Source organism: Hemiscyllium ocellatum, chromosome 6 (genome assembly GCF_020745735.1).
Source record: "Hemiscyllium ocellatum isolate sHemOce1 chromosome 6, sHemOce1.pat.X.cur, whole genome shotgun sequence".
Classification (NCBI taxonomy): Eukaryota; Metazoa; Chordata; class Chondrichthyes; order Orectolobiformes; family Hemiscylliidae; genus Hemiscyllium; species Hemiscyllium ocellatum.
Genome location: NC_083406.1, coordinates 15549006 through 15570760, shown reverse-complemented (window position 1 = coordinate 15570760; position 21755 = coordinate 15549006). Strand labels below are relative to the sequence as shown.

The 21755-nt window shown below is 42.3% G+C and overlaps 1 protein-coding gene across 2 annotated transcripts in view; it reads left to right on the top strand.

Annotated features, from left to right (window-relative positions):
* Window positions 1–21755, top strand: part of LOC132816367 (collagen alpha-6(IV) chain-like) — a 206216-nt gene that overhangs the window by 106686 nt on the left and 77775 nt on the right. Inside the window, exons 8-17 of one of the 2 annotated variants that reach the window (XM_060825833.1) lie at window positions 3536–3604; window positions 6387–6422; window positions 7025–7087; window positions 7223–7258; window positions 9704–9745; window positions 10979–11065; window positions 13356–13409; window positions 13591–13653; window positions 13742–13786; window positions 20562–20615. In XM_060825833.1, coding sequence (XP_060681816.1) covers window positions 3536–3604; window positions 6387–6422; window positions 7025–7087; window positions 7223–7258; window positions 9704–9745; window positions 10979–11065; window positions 13356–13409; window positions 13591–13653; window positions 13742–13786; window positions 20562–20615 — 549 coding nt within the window. The remainder of the gene's footprint in view (window positions 1–3535; window positions 3605–6386; window positions 6423–7024; window positions 7088–7222; window positions 7259–9703; window positions 9746–10978; window positions 11066–13355; window positions 13410–13590; window positions 13654–13741; window positions 13787–20561; window positions 20616–21755) is intronic. The other variant, XM_060825834.1, reaches the window with a different exon arrangement.

Here is a 21755-nt window from a genome sequence, read left to right as displayed (position 1 = left end):
CCACGTTTGCTGTATATGTTGGGAGAGGAAAGGAAGACTGCTCTAGGGGAAAGGAGTCATGATTTGGAGATGCCGGAGTTGGACTGGGGTGTACAAAGTTAAGAATCACACAACATTAGGTTATAGTCCAACAGGTTTATTTGGAAGCGCACTAGCTTTCGGAGCAACGCTCCTTCATCAGGTGATTGTCACCTGATCACCTGTCACACAATCACCTGATGAAGGAGCATCGCTCCGAAAGCTAGCGTGCTTCCAATTAAACCTGTTGGACTATAATCTGATGTTGTGTGATTTTTAACAAGGGGAGAGGGGCTGCAAGGGAGGAAAAGGGGCTGCCACTGGGGGGAGGGCAGGTGTAAACTTTTCAACAAAGCAATACTCTGCTAACCTGGAGCCAGAAAAATTTGGAGTCACTTTTTTTTTGCAAATGAATGTAGATTCTCTAATTTAAGGCTGCAGAAGTTCAGCAGTTATTATATAGTGGAAAATGTGGCAGATGCTATCGTAATGAACATCATGCCAACTGGATAATTAATATTGAACATTTAATTTCATGAAGATTTGCATTTATGTGTTTATCACATCGCAAAGCTTCTCACATATTGTGAATTCCTTTAGACTATGTTATACAATGACGATGTTAGAAACAAACATGATACTGCTTAATTAAATTCGCCAGCCCAACGAAAGACTATTATAGGGTGAAAGGTTATTTTTGTGTGTGTAAGTATATGTCAGTTACTTTAAACAAAAATGTAACTAACTTATGTCTGTTACCCTGTATCGTTGTAAGTGCTGTGGTGTCTAGAAAATTAATGTTCGTATTTTTGAGAAAATTTGTCTTTCAGGTTGATGATAAGTATGTAAGTTAGCTTGCTGGGCTTGTTATCAGATGTTTCATCACAATTCCTCAGAAACAAACCCAAACAAGCAGACCCAGTGCAACCAAAAACTATAACCACATTACCTACCATCAAAGACATGTCAGAAAAGACTTTCAGACTACTCAGACCCCTTGGCATCATGGTAGCCCACAAACCTATCAACACACTTAAACAGGGATTGATGAACCTCAAGGATCCATGAGATGCCACCAGCAAAACTAATATCATTTACAAGATACCATGTGAGAACTGTGGGAAAAAAAAACACCACATCGGACAAACTAGCAGGAAACTTGTCACCAGGACACATGAACACCACTGGCCACCAAAAGACATGACCCATTATCACTAGATTCTATACATACAGACAAAGGGGGACACCACTTCGACTGAGTCAACACACACATCCTAGGACAGGCGAAACACGCATGTGAATTCTTAGAGGCATGGCACTGTAACCAGAATTCCATCAATAAACACATTGGTTTAGATCCTAGCTACCTTCCCTTGGAAAAAAACAGAACCGGAAATGACATCACCCACCTTTAAAACCAAGACTTATAAATAGCGAGGTGGGACATACCACCAGCGATTTACCAGAGACTCTGATGATGATGTTATCTTGAATGGTGACAAAACATCTGAAAACAAACCTTCAAGCTTAGCGAGTTAACTTATGTTATGACACAGGGTATAGCCTCCTGCTTAATTTAAAACCAGCAACACAGAAAAGATTTATCCCTTGCAGTCATCTGTAAATATTCGAGTGGCCAAGAACAATGTAAAGTAAAAATTAGCAACTTTATTTCTTAAAGATAATAATTAACCAACCACTACTTACAATTTCTTTCTCTAACCTATCTGTTACCTTCCCTTCTATAATACTAGCCCAATAAAACTCCTAATTAAGATTTACAAAACAACATTTCTTATCTCAAAACCAGGCAGCTGAAGGTTATTGCTTTTAGATCTTCCTGTGTCTTCTTTTCTTCTTGTTCAGAAATTCTGCATCACAGGTTACTGATGGAAATGGGACTTTTTTTAGACAGCCTATTTACATGCTGGGTTTGGCAGTTCTCCTCTCAACTCTTCGATTTTCCCCAGTCTTATACCCCCAAAGCATCGGATTGTGTCATCGGCTGTTAAGATAGTCAATATAATCAATTCAAACAGGATTGGAGTTTGATATTTTTCGGGGTATAATTTAAACTGACTGGCTAATTTCAAATTTGTGTTATTGTCTCATTGCAACTCAGTGAGTGCTGTTTTTTTTCTGAGTCAAATGTTACTTTGTAAATTCTCCAGCACTCTGAGTACTTGCCAAGTCCTTCACTCTCTTAAAGGTACACTCACATCTTCAAAACACTTACATACAGAAAATTAATGTGTTGTGTCTTTCAATTTAATAGAACAGTGTTCATTATTGAGAAGCTTATTGAATATTTCTAACTTTACCTCTGTTTGAGCTCAAGTAACACATACATCAGCATAAATAGGGAGACTGAAGTTTCTACGTGACCTTTATTAGAATCATCGAATCCCTACAGTGTGGAAACAGTCCCTGTGGCCCAACAAGTCTACACCGACCCTCCGAACAGTATCCCACCCAGAGCCATTCCCCCTGCCATATTACTCTACATTTGCCCCTGACTAATGCACCTAACCTTAAAATCCCTGAACACTACGGGCAATTTGAAATGGCCAGTTCATCTGACCTGCACATCTTTGGACTGTGGGAGGAAATCGGAGCACCCGGAGGAAACCCACACAGACAGGTGGAGAATGTGCAAACTCCACACAGACTGAGGCTGAAATTGGTCCCAGGTCCCTGGTGCTGTGAGGCAGCAGTACTAACCACTGAGCCACTGTGCCGCCCCTAAAGAAGGAGAGAAGAGAATGACAAGGAGACCTGTGAAAAGCTAAAAGTAGTCTTCAAGAAAAGTTCAAGAGTAGTCCTTGGAAAAATAAATTCCTTGACCCCTGCCCATGTCACTGAGTCTATGCGGATCTGTAGTGTTGCTGTAGCTATCCACATATTCTCGTGTGTTCCATTCTGAAGTACAAATGAAAACTTGTTTCTCTTATTGTACTTTTTATATGACAGAGCAGGTCAGATTCTGAAACAAATGTAAATTATGGCTGATGCTGGAAAATCGAAATATAAACTGAAAGTGCTGAAATGACTCTACAAGTCAAGCAGCAGCTGTGGAGAGAGTAAAACAGAGGCAGCGTTTCAGGCTGATGCCTGTTGAACAGGAAACGATTTGAGATGGATCAGGTTTTAAAGACGTGATAGGTCAGAAAAAACAACGAGGACATGGAAAGGAGAAGGGGGACGATGCATGATAGGGTGGAAGACGGGAGTGACAAAATAACAAAAGGAGCAATTCAAGGGCAAAAGAAGTGATTGAATGACAAAAGGAATGATGGTACAAAGTGAAAGGGACTGGTGAAGGGAGATAAAAGGAAATAAAAGAAGATTTTGACATGTAAATGGTAAGGAGCAGATGCATGATCACCATCTAGTGTCAGAGAAAATGGCAATGGTGGATCAGATCTGACACTGCAGCAACCAATGGTGAGTCCAGGAGGCTGCAGGAACTCAATGTCTGATCAGCTGATAACATTATTATTTTCTGTTGTTCCCATAGGGAGTACCTGGAAGGAAAGGACAAAAGGGAGAACCATTCCTCGTTACAGTCGAGTGGAGGAGATTTAGGGTACATTTCGTGTCTACCTACAAACAGCACATAACTGAAGTGTCACAATTTGGGGCTTGTACAGAAGATTTCCTTATGATGTGTTTCCATATCAATTACTCCTCATTAACAGCACTAGTGTATGATGAAGTGATCTGTAACAGTGGGTTTGTGTGTGTGATGGAGTGATCTGTAACGGTGGGTTTGTGTGTGTGATGAAGTGATCTGTAACAGTGGGTTTGTGTGTGTGATGGAGTGATCTGTAACGTTGGGTTTGTGTGTGTGATGAAGTGATCTGTAACAGTGGGTTTGTGTGTGTGATGGAGTGATCTGTAACGTTGGGTTTGTGTGTGTGATGAAGTGATCTGTAACAGTGGGTTTGTGTGTGTGATGGAGTGATCTGTAACAGTGGGCTTGTGTGTGTGATGGAGTGATCTGTAACAGTGTGTTTGTGTTTGTGATGGAGTGATCTGTAACAGTGTGTTTGTGTGTGTGATGGAGTGATCTGTAACAGTGGGTTTGTGTGTGTGATGGAGTGATCTGTAACAGTGGGTTTGTGTGTGTGATGGAGTGATCTGTAACAGTGGGTTTGTGTGTGTGATGGAGTGATCTGTAACAGTGGGCTTGTGTGTGTGATGGAGTGATCTGTAACAGTGTGTTTGTGTTTGTGATGGAGTGATCTGTAACAGTGTGTTTGTGTGTGTGATGGAGTGATCTGTAACAGTGGGTTTGTGTGTGTGATGGAGTGATCTGTAACAGTGGGTTTGTGTGTGTGATGGAGTGATCTGTAACAGTGTGTTTGTGTTTGTGATGGAGTGATCTGTAACAGTGTGTTTGTGTGTGTGATGGAGTGATCTGTAACAGTGTGTTTGTGTGTGTGATGGAGTGATCTGTAACAGTGTGTTTGTGTGTGTGATGGAGTGATCTGTAACAGTGGGTTTGTGTGTGTGATGGAGTGATCTGTAACAGTGGGTTTGTGTGTGTGATGGAGTGATCTGTAACAGTGAGTTTGTATGTGTGATGCAGTGATTTGTAATGATGGGTTTGTGTGCGTGATGCAGTGATCTGTAACAGTGGGTTTGTGTATATGATGGGGTGATCTGTAACGGCGAGTTTGTGTATATGATGGGGTGGTCTGTAACGGTGAGTTTGTGTGTGTGATGCAGTGATTTGTAACAGTAGGTTTGTGTGTGTGATGGAGTGATCTGTAACGGTGGGTTTGTGTGTGTGATGGAGTGATCTGTAACGGTGGGTTTGTGTGTGTGATGGAGTGATCTGTAACACTGGGTTTGTGTGTGTGATGGAGTGATCTATGACAGTGGGTTTGTGTTTGTGATGAAGTGATCTGTAACAGTGGGTTTGTGTTTGTGATGGAGTGATCTGTAACGGTGGGTTTGTGTTTGTGATGGAGTGATCTGTAACACTGGGTTTGTGTTTGTGATGGAGTGATCTGTAACGGTGAGTTTGTGTTTGTGATGCAGTGATTTGTAATGATGGGTTTGTGTGTGTGATGCAGTGATCTGTAACAGTGGGTTTGTGTATATGATGGGGTGATCTGTAACGGCGAGTTTGTGTGTGTGATGCAGTGATTTGTAACAGTAGGTTTGTGTGTGTGATGGAGTGATCTGTAATGATGGGTTTGTGTGTGTGTGATGGAGTGCTCTGTAACGGTGGGTTCGTGTGTGTGTGATGGAGTGCTCTGTAACGGTGGGTTCGTGTGTATATGTGTATTTCTGTGACCTTTAGCTGTGAATACTTATGTGCTTGAGTGATTCAGAGATCTATAACTGTGGGTTTTGTGTGTGTACTTTTGATTTTGAAATGTGTGTCTGCATGTGATCAGTAAATGCACTGTGATGTGTGTATGAATAAATCAATATTTTTGTGTATATGTGATTCATTCAACTGAAACAGTGAAGTCGGTTGCATATTCAAGGTAATTGTGAGTTTCCTTGTGTTCAGGTGATTCTGAGACTTGTAATCATGAGTTTGTGTGTGGGCCAGATTAACTAATCTATAGTGGAAGGTTTAGGTGTGTAGGTGATTGAGTAATTTGTAAGAGTGGATTTGTCTGTATGCAGTTGAGTTAGTGATCTGGAACAATGAATTTGTGTTTGTCTGGGTTATTCAGTGACATGTAACCATGAACCTGTGTTAGTCTGGGTTATTCAGTGATCTGTAACAGTGAACCTGTGTTTGTCTGGGTTATTCAGTGACCTATAACAGTGAATCTGTGTTAGTCTGGGTTATTCAGTGGTCTGTAACCATGAATCTGTGTCTGTCTGAGTTATTCAGTGACCTGTAACAGTGGGTATGACTGTGGTGCCTCAGTGATTTGTAACAATGGATTTTTTTCTTTTGCCTGCCCAGTGAAAAAATCTCTACCACAAGCTCCTTCGGGCAGTTAGTGATGGACAGTAAATGTGAGCAAGTTGTGCAGGTCATAGATTGATTAGGGATATTAGTCAAAGAGTGTGGTGCTGCAAAAGCACAGCCCATCACGTGATCATTCGAGGAGCAGGAAAATCGATGTTTCATGCATTAGCCCTTCATCAGGGCACTCCATAACGAGTGTCCAGTCTCAGTCTGCTGGTCGCAAGGACATTTTAATTTAGTCCAGATACCACCTGAACCATGGGATCCAACTTATCCCTGTGGAATCTGTGAGCTGTGTCAGAGCTTTCTGACCGTCATTCCACTGAGAAACAATGCAGTGGGAAGGAAAGGGGGAATGGGAAAGGAAGGTGCTACCGAACAGAGTGTATTCCAGTCTAACTGTTTGTCATTCTCCTTCTGTTTGTAGGGGGACGCTGGCCTCCCTGGTCTCCCAGGATACCCGGTAAGTGTTCGGGGGGCATGGAGGGGAGGGTGGGATGCTGTTTTCGGTATTCCTACTTTTGTTCAGGAATCTGACCAACACGGAGTACACAGAATCCCATCCAATCGAATCAACGGGAATTGGTAAGACCTTGTATCCCAATCATCGATAGAAGCTGACAGTGAAAACAGCTCCTCCACAGATAAGAAGAAACGTTATATTCCGGTGTTGGCAGTGACTCGTTGGGGAGCACTGTCCATTCGGAATCAGGGGTTTGTCTGCTTAAGTCATACTGCGGGCCCCAAGAAATCGGCCTTACATTCCTGAACGACCGACTGGGGAGTGCCACACTGTCGGTCATGCTGCCTTTTGAATGGGACATTCGATTGTGGGCCCCCTCAGCTCAATGTAAAACAAAATCCAACGGGACCCTTTCGATGCCGGGGAGAGGAGGTTGCCCCATTGTTCTGGCCAATATTTACCTGTTAACCAACGAATCCTTACACGTCGCTGTTTGTGGGGCCCTGCTCCCACTCAAAATGGCCGCCATCTTTCCGACCTCACAGGGTAGTTGGAATCATCCGGAAAGGTGCTATACAAATGCAAGTTTGTTACTTTTGCAGGGCTTACCTGGCAACCCTGGAGAGATGGGTCTCAACGGTCCCCCAGGAGCGATGGGCCCAGTGGTAAGTATTGGTCTTAAGACTCATCCCATCTGGGAATAACAGACTTCCCGTGGGATCTCATTGAATATGTTTTTCACTTGTTCCTGGTTTTAGTTTCGGTTCTCAATGTGTTTGAAACCTCTTCTCCCCCAACAGGGTCGTCCAGGACCTCCAGGACCTCCAGGACCCAAGGTAGGAATTCAGCATTCAGTGCAGATGGCTGCTCAGGGAAACAATGAAAATTGAGCCCCATCTAATGGGGAGGCAGTTTCCGACTGGTATTATCGCTGGACTGGCAATCCAGAGACCCAAGTAATGTTCTGGGGACCCACGTTCAAATCCCGCCACAGCAGATGGTGGAATTGGAATTCAATAATAAAAAATCTGGTATTAAGGGTCGAATGATGGCCATTGTTGATTGTTGTAAAAACCCACTGGGCTCACTAATGTCCTTCAGGGAGAGAAACTGCTGTCCTTACCTGGTCTGACCTACATGTGACTCCAGACCCACAGCAATGTGGTTGACTCTCAACTACCCTGTGGCCAATTAGGGATGGGCAATAAATGCTGGTACCCTCGTCCTATGAAATAAAAGAATATTTTACACTAAACTTTATTAGAAATCTCCAGTTAGGCTTCAGCCTGAGTATTCGTACCCAATTCTGGACGCCACGCAGAGGTGATTCACTACAATTCTCCCGGGAATGAGGGACCGTAATTACATGGAGATAATAGAGAAGCCGAGACTGATGTCCTGAGACAAGAGAGTGAGGAGATTTAATAGACATCTTCAAATTCAAAAAGAGTGTTGGATAGAGTCTTATTGGCTGCCCCGTCCTGTTGCCAGGTTCCTCAGCCAAGCAATGATTAGATTACTTACAGTGTGGAAACAGGCCCTTCGGCCCAACCAGTCCACACCGACCCGGTAAAGCGCAACCCACCCATTACCCTACATTTACCCCTTTACCTAACACTACGGACAATTTAACATGGCCAATCCACCTGACCTGCACATCTTTGGACTGTGGGAGGAAACTGGAGCACCCGGAGGAAACCCACACAGACACGGGGAGAACGTGCAAACTCCATACAGTCAGTCGCCTGAGTCGGGAATTGAACCCGGGTCTCTAGCGCTGTGAGGCAGCAGTGCTAACCACTGTGCCACCGTGCCGCCCACTAAGAGGGATTTGAAATATAAACTATTTTGGAAGTACAAGGTTAGAAACCAAATTGAAGTGATTTAAAATAAAAAGGATTAGAGGTGACGTGAGGATGCATTTTGTTTTCATTCATTAAGTTCGTATATAGGTGATATGGTGTTGCATTGTATGAAAGAACTAGGAGTGAATTAACCAGGAACTGGTGATGTGTAAGTATTCCAGGAGCAGCATTCATGGCTGCAGTGGGAGGTCAGATTTTTGTGAAACACGACTCTGGTCTAAGTAATCTCCCAGCCAGTAGCATGGCAAGTTATAATTAACAAAAGAGCTTTAACTTTCTGAGTCGAAAATGTGATTATTTCAAAGATGTGGGAAGAAGGAGGTGGTTGGACCTCACAATACAATGATCTGAAACATGGATTCGATACAATGGAAGTAGATTCAGCAATTTATAAAAAAAAATGGGATTAATATTTAATAAGGAGAGATTTGCAGAGATAGACAAAGAGCAGGAGTGAGGGCAAGGGCGCGAGTAGAGTTTGCTGTAATATTCAGTCCATTACTAGGTCCTTATCCAGGATCTACCCAGTCAAACCTCTACCACAAAACTTCAGGAGAATGACCACAGGGCACCTAGATGGGCAGTACATGTGGCCTTCCCATGGCTAACCACATCTCAGAGCTGATATTCCCTGTGCAGTACTGAGGGAGGACTGCACTACCAGATGATTTTAGGGCAGCACATTGGCTCAGTGGTTAGCACTGCTGCCAGTGACCCAGGTTCGATTCCAGCCTCGGGCGACTGTCTGTGTGGAGTTTGCACATTCTCCCCGTGTCTGCGTGGGTTTCCTCTGGGTGCTCTGATTTCTTCCCACAATCCAAAGATGTGCAGGTCAGGTGAATTGGCCATGCTGAATTGCTCGTAGTGTTAGGTGCATTCATCAGGGGTAAATACGGGATAGGGGAATGGGTGTGGGCGGGTTACTCTTTGAAGACTTGGTGTGAACATGTTGGGCCGAAGGGCCTGTTTCCATACTATAAGTCTAATCTAATCTAATGATCAGTGCTGAGGGAATCCTGTACTGTCAGGGATTGAGTACAGTGAGAATGCTGCACTGTTGGAGGATCAATACTGAGGGAGTACCTCATTGTCAGCAGGGAAACTAAGGGAGCCCTGCACTGTGAGGGATGCTGCCTTTCATGTGGTGCCTCGCATCCTTTCCCCGGTGGCTGCAAGTGATCAGTTTTCAAGGAAAAACTAGGAACTCACGAGTGTGCTGGAACCAAAATCTCAGCTCCCTGCCCTCCCCCAGCCTGTATTACTGAGATGATGCTCGTGAAACCTTGCAATGTTATAATGATGAGTACAATTCAAAACTTAGCTGTTAAACACTCTGGGTCATCCCGAGATGGTGACAGAACTATGGAAATGCAATTCCTTGGACAATCTTTAACATAATTACTGGTTGCTTTGCAGGGCAATGATGGAATCGGTTTCCAGGGGCGAACTGGTGAAAAGGTTGGTGAATTAGTTCTCTGTGTAGAAGAGTGTGTTATTGTTGAAAGGCACTGTGGGCCCCATTTGATGTTGTCAATCTTTAAGGAATGCCCATAAATCACAAGGTGGGGCTTGGAACTCACTGCTTCTGACTCAACCTGCTGCCTTTCTGGTTCTTAATCTGATCGTGGGTCCTTTTGATCAAAGCTTCTGTTGCGAAACCACGAGTTCAGAAAATCCAGCAACTTTACTCTTTTTGTATCGTAAAACATCACAAGTTTCACTGGCTGAGAATTGTTGGACTCTGAACAGTTACATAAATGAATTGCCAGTGGATCAAAGCAGTTGGTTTTGAGGATGCTGAAGATAAGTATGAGATAGGGAAAGAGGGAGCGCAGGAAGGTTAACAGGCAGTAACGGAGGAATGGGTTGGGATATCACAAGGGATGGGGAGAGAGGTGGCAAGGAAGGGGAGGAAGGCAACAACTGAGTGCCAAGGCAGTGAGAGAGTGAAAGGGAAGCACTGAAGGAGGAAGATAATGAGTGAGTGGTAGGAGAGACTAAGAGGGTGGGAGAGAGAGGAAGAGAGCAGCATGCAGCCTGGAAGAGACAGTGGGCAAGAGGAGAACTCTTTGACATTGTTCGCTGGCTTGAAATCCTGGAAGTCCCTCCCTAACAGCGCTGTGGGTGTGCTCACAACAAATGGACCGCAGCAAGACTTTTTGAAGAACAAATGGGGATGGCAGGAAATGCTGGCACAGACAGTGGTGTCCACGTCCCACAAATGATTATAAAGAAGTAAATCTTGTGCAAATCACCCCTAAAGCTTTGCAGCCAGCGGCACACATGTCCCATGAATTAATGAAAAGTGAAGGTTGGAGAGCTTACATTAGAGAGAAAGGAGAGCTCATGCACTGATGACAAAAATTAAATGCCCAGACAGAAGCATTGAGATTGCAGAGTGACGATCTGGATGGAGTGCTGTTCACGGTCACAAACCTTATACATCCGCTGTTTATCTCTGATACTCTCTTTCCCTCTCTCTATTTGTCTGTCTCCATTTCACCAACACCGCAGTTGAAAAGCAAATGATAATGGCAATAGAGGAATGAAGGATCTGATGTTATTGTGTCACTCGTATGGAGCTGTTTCAGACGACCCTGTGTGAATGCCAGTGCCTGCGCTCCTGTAACAGTCTCAGATTAAAGTCCCTTCACTTTTTCTTATCTGTTTGTTTGAATTGTTGACCCACAGGGTGAGCCCGGTCCGCCTGGTCTACCTGGGAGCAGGATCGAGGACACCAGCCAAGTTTCTGCACTGGGGAATAAAACGGGAGAAAAGGTAAAATTGCAACCAGGTTTGATTAACTCTCACCACCAGACAGTAGCAGCAGTTCACGAACAAACCACGTGAGACAAAGCTCTCTCCTACCATAGCATGTGGGTCAGGCTGGAAGGAACCTTAAACGCCAGCAGGGAAGCATCTCTTCATTCAGATGCAGAAAGTCATGCATTTGACTGAGCTTTGAGTCCAGTGCAATGTCGTGGCAGCACTGCACTGTTGGAGGGTCAGTATAGTGGGGGTATAGTTGCAGATGTGGTACTGAGACAGCACTGCACTGTCACTGGCTCAGTACAAAGGAAAGTAATGCACAACTGGAGGGCAGTGTTGAGGGAGTGCTTCACTGGCAGAGGTGAAAATTTTCAGATGAGATTTTAAATGCTTGCCTCACGCGATAGTGGTTGAAAGTTAGGAAGTTCTCCCTGTGTCCTGGTCATATTTATCTCCCAACATAAAGTTCAAATGAGGGCTGTGTTGCATTCTAGACCCTTCATGGGACCTCTGAGTTATCACTGGTCCAGTAAGGTTCTGGATAGTTTTGATTGACATAGGTCCAATGCCAGGGAATCACTTCTTCCCAACTTCACCTCCCATTTCCTTACTGACAAGTTAGCATGATGACAAATCCAAATGTTGATCTCTGAAATTGGAACTGAGACACAGAAACGGAACAGAATCTGGGGTCTTCACTGTTTATCCTATTGCATTTTAACCAAACTGTGGGTGACCAATGGTGATCATGCAGAAATTAGCTGACTCGCTTTCCCAAGTCTCGCATTCTTCACTTGGATGAAGATTATTTCATAATTGACATTAGACATAGATTCAACTAGGCAGAAGTGGGTACTGTAGATGCTGGAGATTAGAGTCTAGATTAGTGTGGTGCTGGAAAAGCACAGCAGGTCAGGCAGCATCCCAGGAGCAGGAAAATCAATGTTTTGGGCAAAAGCCCTTCATCAGAATGAGATTTCTTCCTGATGAAGGGCTTTTGCCCGAAATGTCGAGGTCCCTGCTGCTCGGATGCTGCCTGACATGCTGTGCTTTTCCAGCACAACTCTAAATTAGACATAGGATGTTATGTGAAGCCTATTATCTAATCTTATTAAAATTCCCACAATCAAATTCTCAATTCATACTTATGGCAAAATCTCTTCATTTCTAATTAAATCTTTGTACTGTGTAATTACTGCAGTGATAATTTGTAATCACATTAAAACACAATTGTTGCTCAAAATAGAGTTTAAAATACTGTAACGCAGATCCTATTTATTGATATATGCTTCTTGAAATATGTTGTTTGGTATGTTTAGCTTAAATTTCACGAATAAGTATAAATTCATATGACTATGCTGTTTATATATTTTGTCTCTTTGTCAAGGTGTTCAAGTCTGTCACTTTTATATATTAATATTTTCACGTACTTTCTACTTTATTTTAATTGTAAATCATATGTTTACATTTACAATGAAGCACATCCTACATAATTATTTCATCCTGTGATTGAATACTTACGCCAGGAGAGGTGCTGAAACGTTACTGGTGATAAAATGGTCCAGATACAGTGTAGCAAGTTAACATCCATTATAAATGTTGACATAGGATTGTATAATGCAAAATGAGAATAAGATGGAATGGCTAACTTCAAATTGGGTCTGAAATACACCTGAGCATTGGTTCCAAATATTCCCATCCATTAACTCCAGTTCAGCCAGACTGCTGTTGGGCCTGACTCCCTGTGGTGGACTACCTCAAGACATAAACTAGATTATGGATATCATGCATAAATGTTGGTATCTTCATGGATAAATAATTTTTTTGCTGTTTGTTTTGGGTTAATTTCAGTTTTAAGAGCAGAACAACTAGGAGCAGGAGTAGGCCATCTGGCCCATCGAGCCTGCTCCACCATTTCATAAGGTCATGGCTGATCATTTCGTGAACTCATCTCCACTTCCCTACCCTCTCACCATAACTCTCAATCCCTTTGCTGTTCAAAAGTCTGTCTAATCTTTGCCTTAAGCATTTCAACAAGGTCGCCTCAACTGCTTCAGTTGGCAGGAATTCCACAGAGTCACAACCCTTTGCGTGAAGAAGTTTCTCCTCAACTCACTTTGAAATCTGCTCCCTCTTATTTTGAGGCTATACTCCCTAGTTCTAGTTTCACTCACCAACCTCCCTTGGTTCAATGGAAACATTCTATCTTGTCTATTCCCTTTGTAAGTTTTATATGTTTCGATGAGATCCCCCTTCATTTTTCTAACTCTTGATTTCTTATTTTCCATTCTTTGCTCAGGGTGACAGAGGAGAACCAGGAAATGAAGGCGAATTCGGTGACCCTGGGGAACCAGTGAGTTTCACTACATAGAATCCAAGATGGATTCAGTCGCTCAGATTGTTAAATGTGATTCCAGATCAGAAAACTTCCAACGACAGACTGCCTTTCAAATTTGCAAAGTGGAATACAAAGATTATGTTGCATTTGGATCATCCATTGAAATAGTTATATTTGTAATTATTGTTCTGTTTAGGGAACTCCTGGCCCAAAAGGTGAGAAAGGAGAAGAGGGAATCATGGGCCTTCCAGGATTAAGGGTATGTAATGTCCTATTGGAAATACTTGCTTCAAAATTAGACCACTCCTGCTGCTTTTGGCTTTAAAATGAACTTCTTGTGGTTGTAGGGTGAGAGTGGCTTCAATGGACCCCCAGGTTCTGAAGGACGCAAAGTGAGTACATACAATCTACATAGATACTGGCAAATTCACTATGACCTTCCTCTGCATTCGTCAAAGTAATATCTGCCTTTGTGTCTTATTACAGCTTAAGCTTTAACTTTATCAGAGTCTGGAACCTTTCTGGGATAGCAAGGATTACACACAAAGTTAAAAAAAATTAATAGAAAATGATCTGGGAAAAAGTGGTTTACAATGTGGATTGTAACTTAATTTTTTTGTTGAGGTATTGGTTAGTCTGTGTATTTCACCCTCTCATGGGTTGGGAACATTTGAACAATGTTTGACTGATAAAGAATCAGTGGTCCATTCAGCTTAATCTCACACAAATTTGATATCTAAAAATATAAATATTTCTCATGTCACCCAAAACCAGGTGATTCCAAAGCAGTGACAGATGCCAATCAAAAACCCAGGTACAATTGGAAGGAGGTTCCTGTCCAACTCATCTATGTAAATAAGACAGCCTGGGAAATTCCTGCATAATTTGCCTTTTATTTTAAAAGGTGATCTCTGCCCCAGGCAGAACCAAGTCCAGCTCTCATTTGAAGGAATGCAATGAATCGGAAATTCCACAGATTCACTATTTAGCAGGAAAAGAATCACGTCCTGACATCTAACCTGCGCCAGGCTTTAATGTAACTTACAATCATGGCCACACCATTCTCCAAACCTCCTTAACCTGTAAAACTTGAACAAATGATAAATGAAACACAATTCATTCCGTTAAACAGCTCACAGTATGTAACAGAAAAATGCAAAATAGTATACAACTCACAGTATGTAACAGGAAAATGCAACATAGTACACAACTCAGTATGTAACAGGAAAATACAACACAGTTATACAACTCACAGTGTGTAACAGGAAAATGCAACATAGTATACAACTCACAGTATGTAACAGGAAAATACAACATAGTATACAACTCACAGTGTGTACCAGGAAAATACAATATAGTATACAACTCACAGTATGTAACATGAGTTTTAAAACTGCAAACAACCCATGGTTTAGATCAGTATTTTCCTTTTTAGAACCCAATCTCAAAATAAAGACAGTAAAAGATGCCTTCACCTTTAGAGTGGATAAAATGCCATTTCAAAAATGTGTTTCGTCACAAAGTATCTGACCCACACAACAAAAATAAGACTTACATCCATTCATCCTTAATCTTCTCATATACAATTTTTATAGAATTGTTGAACATCTCTTAAAACCCTAACTTATTTTATCAATTTAAATGCAAAACATGGCATTTGCAATCAGTCTACCTTTACCAGCAATCATTACAGTGAATGGTTGAATTACTGGAATCCATCCAAACAGTTTTGCATTTCAAGTTTGAAGCTTCCACAAAAATTATTTCCCCAAAACAGGAAGTTCTGTTAGCTCTGTGCATGCAGTCTTTCGCTCCAAATAAAAATTAATTTAAGGTAATAATGCTCAATATTTATATTCAAGACTTCACTTGAAACAGAAGAAAAAAAATCGTCTTCATTTCGTTTCACAGTGAATTCCTCTGTGTCAGTGACTAAAATTATATTGACTTATCCTGACTCTAAGGTCAATACTTTTGGATCAGTCATTGGATTCTTCCTGAGATTCTAGTTCAAGTAAATACTCAAGCATTCTGCTTCAATAAAGTCATCATCAAGGCGCGAAGGAAAATCATGGTCCCACAACCAGTCTTCAGGTCTGCTTCCCCACTTCCAGTTGCAGTTCCTAGTTTTATTACAGCTGCTTCACTGATGTCCATTTCCTTAGATTGGAACAGAAACTGATTGCTTCCGGTAGCTGATCAGTATTTGTATTAAATAACAATACTTCACTGGATTGTCTATTAATTTGCACCATTACTTCAGAGGAAAAATCTATTTTCAGAGGCCCATTAACTAACTGTTATTCTAAGCTTTGTATGTCTATTGTGTCTGAAGCAGCAACATTTCAACTACCTGGCCATTTTTTTTCATCCAAATCTATCAAATCTGTTGGTGCATCGAACTGAATATCAGTGCAGCAAGAAGTGTGACATATTAAATCTCAATTGCTTCATGTTCTAGTCCAAAAGATTGATGGTTCTGCATGAACGTTAATCTCCTGAACCTCAAATTCAATGCATTTCCTACTTTCCCTTCCTCACTAGGGACACCAGGGAATTTCCCAACTTCAAAGTTGATAGCAAACACTCTGGGAAATGTTGATACTTCCTGACTATCATTTGACAAATCTTCATTGGATTCAAAAGAAATATTTATAAGGGCACATTCAAGAACCATTTTGTCATCTTCTCATTGTGTAAGGGCTACATCTATATCCTTACCCTTGCCTTCACTGGGCAATGTTATCATTTCCAAAACAGATTATGGAAGATCTGGACATGATGTTATCAAACAAATTGCTAAATGATGTTCAGTGATCTATGTTCACTGTACTTCCTTGTTCTCCTGCACATTGGCTAAAATTACTATTTCCTGAGTACCTCAATCCAAATTCAAACCTGATGAAGTAGATAAATCTATTACAAGACACCAACTATGTTTTTGTAACTGTACAGACAATTTTTATGACAGCAGGGTTACGCGTTCCACATTGAGTCAGGCTTCAGATTCAATACTTTTAGCCCTCACTTCAACCAAAGCAGTGATTTCTTTATCATGGTTAGAGTTTTCCTCTGAATTGACCAGTAATCTATTAAACCGATCTTCAAAAACTGGGAATGGAAGTTACTGGTTTGATTATATGTTGAGGTTTCCCTAACAACTTGACAGGCATGGCATGTTATACAGAATTGCACCACATCCTCATGACGCCTTAGCCAGGTAAAATTCCAGCTTCTTGATGCTAGTGTTTTCTGTATTCTTATGTGTGCTGCCATAGAAATTTCATGTGCTACTCACAATGTCTGGAAATCACTATCTCATGAACTACTGCCCATTCTCCTCCATGGATCTGTGATTGTGTCTCCCCTTTGTTTTCAAAGCTCTCTTTTTAATGTGATAGTATTCTGGAACTCTTTCAGCCCCAGTTTTAGTGTGACTTGCCTGCTCAACTCCAGATGTGCTTCGAGACCTTCAATTATTGAAGACATGCCAAATATTTTATTTGAATTATCCTTGTCTTGAAGAAAAGTTTCAGCTACACGATCATTTTGTCCATCATATTACAATGACCTCTGGTGATGAACTTTGTTTAGATATTGTTCTGGTCACCCCAAAAAGATGGAAAAATACCCAGAACTTGTTCTCATTCCATATCCTTAATTTCCCTCAGGTTTTATGTCATTATGGTGAAGATAGAACCTTCTATCTGGCCAAGTCATTAACCAAGAATAGGTCTACTCCATTAGCAAGTAATTTCTTAACTACTCCTACTACCACTAGTCCAGACAACAAGTCAGACTCCGTCTGCAATTTGTACAATGGAACTGGGATGCGCTGCATCCGTAGCACATTTACTAATGCTCGCCTTTCATTGAATTCTGGAGGCAAATACCTCTCCAGCTAAAGAATTTGACTAGTTTCTGTCACTAAATGGTTTAGCTAATAAAATGTTATCTTCCCTTCGACAAAAGCCCATTGTCCCATTTGGCATCCCTTTCCAAGTTGTAGCATTCTGAACAAAAATGGCCGTCTTCATTACATGGAAACACTTCATAGAATCATAGAATCCTTACAGTGCAGAAACAGGCTATTTCGCCCATTGAGTCTGCAACAACGCACCAAACAGCAATCAACAATAGAAATTGCTGGAAAAGCTCATCAGGTCTGGTAGCATCTGTGGAGCGAAACCAGAGTTAATGTTTTGGGTCGAGTGACCCTCAGGACCTACCTCTGAAGAGCATCCCACCCAGACCCAACCCCTCTACCCCTGTAACTCTGTATTTCCCATAGCTAATCCACCTAGCCTACATATCCCCAGACACAATTTAGCTTGGCCAATCTACTTGACCTGCATATCTTTGGACTGTGAGAGGAAACCCATGCAGATACAGGGAGAGTGGGCACACTCTACAGTGACAGTCAACTCAAGACTGGAATTGAACCTGGGTCCCTGGCACTGTGAGGCAGCAGAGCTAACCACTGAGCCACAATGCTCCCTCGCCCCACTCCAGTCCTTTGATTTTCATCTCCATCTTAGAACTTCCCTTTGTGATCTGAGGAAGAAATCCTCATTCCCAACCTTTACCCTGACTACTTACTTTCACTCTCTCAACATCTACTTTGCTCATGTTTATGGGAGCAACAGAAAAAAAGGTTTGTTTTTAAGGATCAGCTTGTAATCATTGACCATTACTAATGTTTGTCTAGCTGTTGTAACAATTTGGTCTTCAACGTGGGTTCTTATCACAAGAGATAATATATTTTGAATTTTTTTATTTCAAAAATATACTTTATTCGTAAAATAATCATAAAATAATTTGATGGTCTATACATTTGGTCATGCCATACATATGTCAACATTTACATACACAGATCAGAAATTATCATTGTTATATACAGGTCTGTACATTTCTCACTCATATGCCCATATATTGAGCTGAGGGGCCAGCAGAGCCCAAACGATTGCATGGGCCCCCTGTTCTTCTTTAGACAGGCAGATGTTAAACGATGGTCTTTCCCCACCACACCTTGGCGGCAGCTGCCCCACGCTTCAGCGCGTCCCTCAACATGTAGACCTGGACCTTGGAATGTGCCAGTCTGCAACACTCAATCGGGGTCAACTCCTTCAGCTGGAAGATCAACAGGTTTTGGACCACCCAGAGAGTGTCCTTCACCGAGTTGATGATCCTCCAGGCACAGTTGATATTCGTCTCAGTGTGCGTCCGGGAGAACAGGCCGTAGAGCACGGAGTCCTGCGTCACGGCGCTGCTCGGGGCGAACCTCGACAAACACCACTGCATTCCACTCCAGACTTCTTCTGCATAGGCACATTCCAGAAGGAGGTGTGTGACAGTCTCTTCCCCCCCGCAGCCGCTTCGAGGGCAGCGTGCGGTGCGGCTGAGAGTCCAGGCGTGCATAAAGGATCTCATAGGTTGACCTCTTTCAGAACTTTATATGTGGTTTCAATACTTGTATGCACCAGTCACAATTACTTTGCTTAACCTATTTAAAGTCAAAATGAGTTTGCCCACATTGTTCCTTTACATTTCAAAACCTTTGCCCCTATGGTGCAGAGACTGACACAGATGCATCCATTTTGGCCTTTTCTTTCTCAGCCTCAGTTACAATCTCCTCCGACAGTGAAGCACATGTTTCCCATGATTCACTTGTAAAGTTGCTCTGCACAGCCAATGGCCATTTTCTTTTCAGCCAATTCATTTACCATTGTTGGTTTCTCAAATGATACGCAGAAAAATCTTCCAGGTTCTTTTCTCAAATTTCAGTGGGGCTTGTATAAACGTAAAACAATTCTTTACTGGCCTTTAGATCATGACAAGAATTGTCCCCATCAGAGCTCCCTTTGGGTTCTGCAGTCTTCTGTGTCAGTGCGTCATTATAAGCTGATATTATTTTTTCTCTCCCTCTCACTTGAAACTCGAGTTCTAACCTTCTACTTTCCATTTCCATCTACCTCCCATTCGTGTCTTTTTTTCATTTCCCTCTCTATCTCCAGCTTATTCAATTTTTCACACATTCTAACTTCAGTGAAGAGTCACAGTACCTCCATGCTAAGGCTTCTCACTTGGGCTAGCACAAGCTGAAAATGGCTTCCTGCGGTGAATTTCTGTGCATTAATTGAGTGCTCTGTTTCCTCAATTGGTAGCTCTCCCTGGGACACCAAAGCAAACAACTAACTCAATATTACCTTAATTTCAGAGCAAATACAAGAGCTCCCTAAGCTCAGTTCCCATTAGTTTTCTTACCAGATTCCTTACTGGAGAGTTTAACACTTCAGCCTCCACACGCTAGCACACCAACACACAGACTTGCTAACTCTCTGTCTTTTTACCCTCTACTTTTTTTTTTAAAATGAACTGAATTGTTAACAATTGGAGTTATAAAATCTCATTAAAATACAAGCAAACAAAACATGATTCCTGACTGGGAAAATGATAATCTGTGCCCTACCCCTTCTTAACATAAAAATTTGAAAAATATAAACTAGACTTCAAGTTGTACATTTTCCTTAACAGTAGCCGACTTCAGTACAGTTCTGGTGATCAGCTAGCGCTCTGAAGCAGAAACATCTGTTCTAGGAAACACAGTCTCCAACATCTGCATGTCTAAGAGGTAAAACGATGACTGCAGATGCTGGAAACCAGATTCTGGATTAGTGGTGCTGGAAGAGCACAGCAGTTCAGGCAGCATCCAAAGTGCTGCAAAATGGACATTTCAGACAAAAGCCCATAATCAGGAATACGGGCAGTAAGCCTGAAGCGCTCCTGATGAAGGGCTTTTGCCCGAAACGTCGATTTCGCTGCACTTTGGATGCTGCCTGAACTGCTGTGCTCTTCCAGCACCACTAATCCAGAATCTGGATGTCTAACCCTAACCCTAACCTGTGGGTCTAGAACATCTGTCTCAGTGAGCACCCCTCCCCTATAATTGCCTGGAACATCTGGATTACAGAGTCCCTATTCCTTTGAGATTTCTAGGTAAGAGGTTCCTTTGAGCAATGATCTTCCCTAACAAAGAGGATGTTAACTCAACAAATGATACAACTCTGCCCTAAACTGGTTTTAATTTGTATCATGAGGGAATCACCTCACTCCATTGAATTGAATGTATTCCTGGTGTCTTCAGACTGTTTTTTCTGTTATTTTCAGGGTCTCCCAGGTATCCCAGGTCTTCCCGGGTTTAATGGTCAACCAGGATTGAAGGTAATTTGCATTAGTTTCCAATTCTGATCATTGGATTGAATTGAGAGTTGTCACCTTGTTCTCATTTATCATAGAATCCTTACAGGGTGGAAGTGGGCCATTTGGCCCATCGAGTCCACACCAACCCTCCAAAGAGTGTCCCATCCAGAGCCCGTGCCCTAACCTATCTTGCATATTTCCCATGACACTCTGGGCAATTTAGCATGGCCAATCCACCTAACCTGCACATCTTTGGACTGTGGGAGGAAACCGGAGCACCTAAGGGAAACCCACACAGACACAGGGAGAATGGGCAAACTCCACATGGATAGTCACACAGGATGTGGGCATATTAATTCAGAAAGTCAAGGACAATGCAAATTGTTTACCCCACTCTGCCTTTGTCTTTGCCCCATCCCAATTCCTTTGTTTTATGGTTTTCTCACATTTTGGGACAGTTCAACAGTGAAACCCCAGGGATGTGCACATTGTGCCCATTGCATGTCCCAAAGCATGGCACCACAACATCTGCGGGAAGTTGAAGTCAAACACTTGTTGGTTACTTTCTCAGCTGAATAACTGAATTGAATCAGTGTTTTGTACTTTTATTTCTGAAATACCCTTTTGCTCAGCAAAAATTCCACTCTTACCCATGTCCTTCAGGCCAACTCGGCCGTAATGTTGAGGCTCAAGACCATTTATATCTCATTACTATTAGCTCAGAGCTCTGGAAATGTACAACCCAACCCCACCCCGAGTGGTCTTCAAAATCCTATCGAGAAATTGTGCAATCCTGAAAAGCAAATGAAGGAGACTGAGAGTAAACCCTCCCTCTCCCTCCTCGGTGAGTTCACCCTCACTCTCTCTCCTTACTCACCAAGAATTAATCCTCACTCTCTCTCCCTCCTCACTGACTTAACCTCACTCTCTCCGTCCTCACACAGAGTTAACCTTCACTCTCTCCCCCCTTACAGAGAGTTTATCCTCACTCTTTCTCCCTTCTCACTGAGCTAATCCTCGCTATCTACCTCCTCACCTACTTAACCCTCACTCTGTCTCTCCTCACATGGAGTTAACCCTCACTCTCTCCATCCTCACACAGAGTTAACCCTCAATCTCTCCCTCCTCACTGAGTTAATCCTCACTCTCTTCCTCCTCACT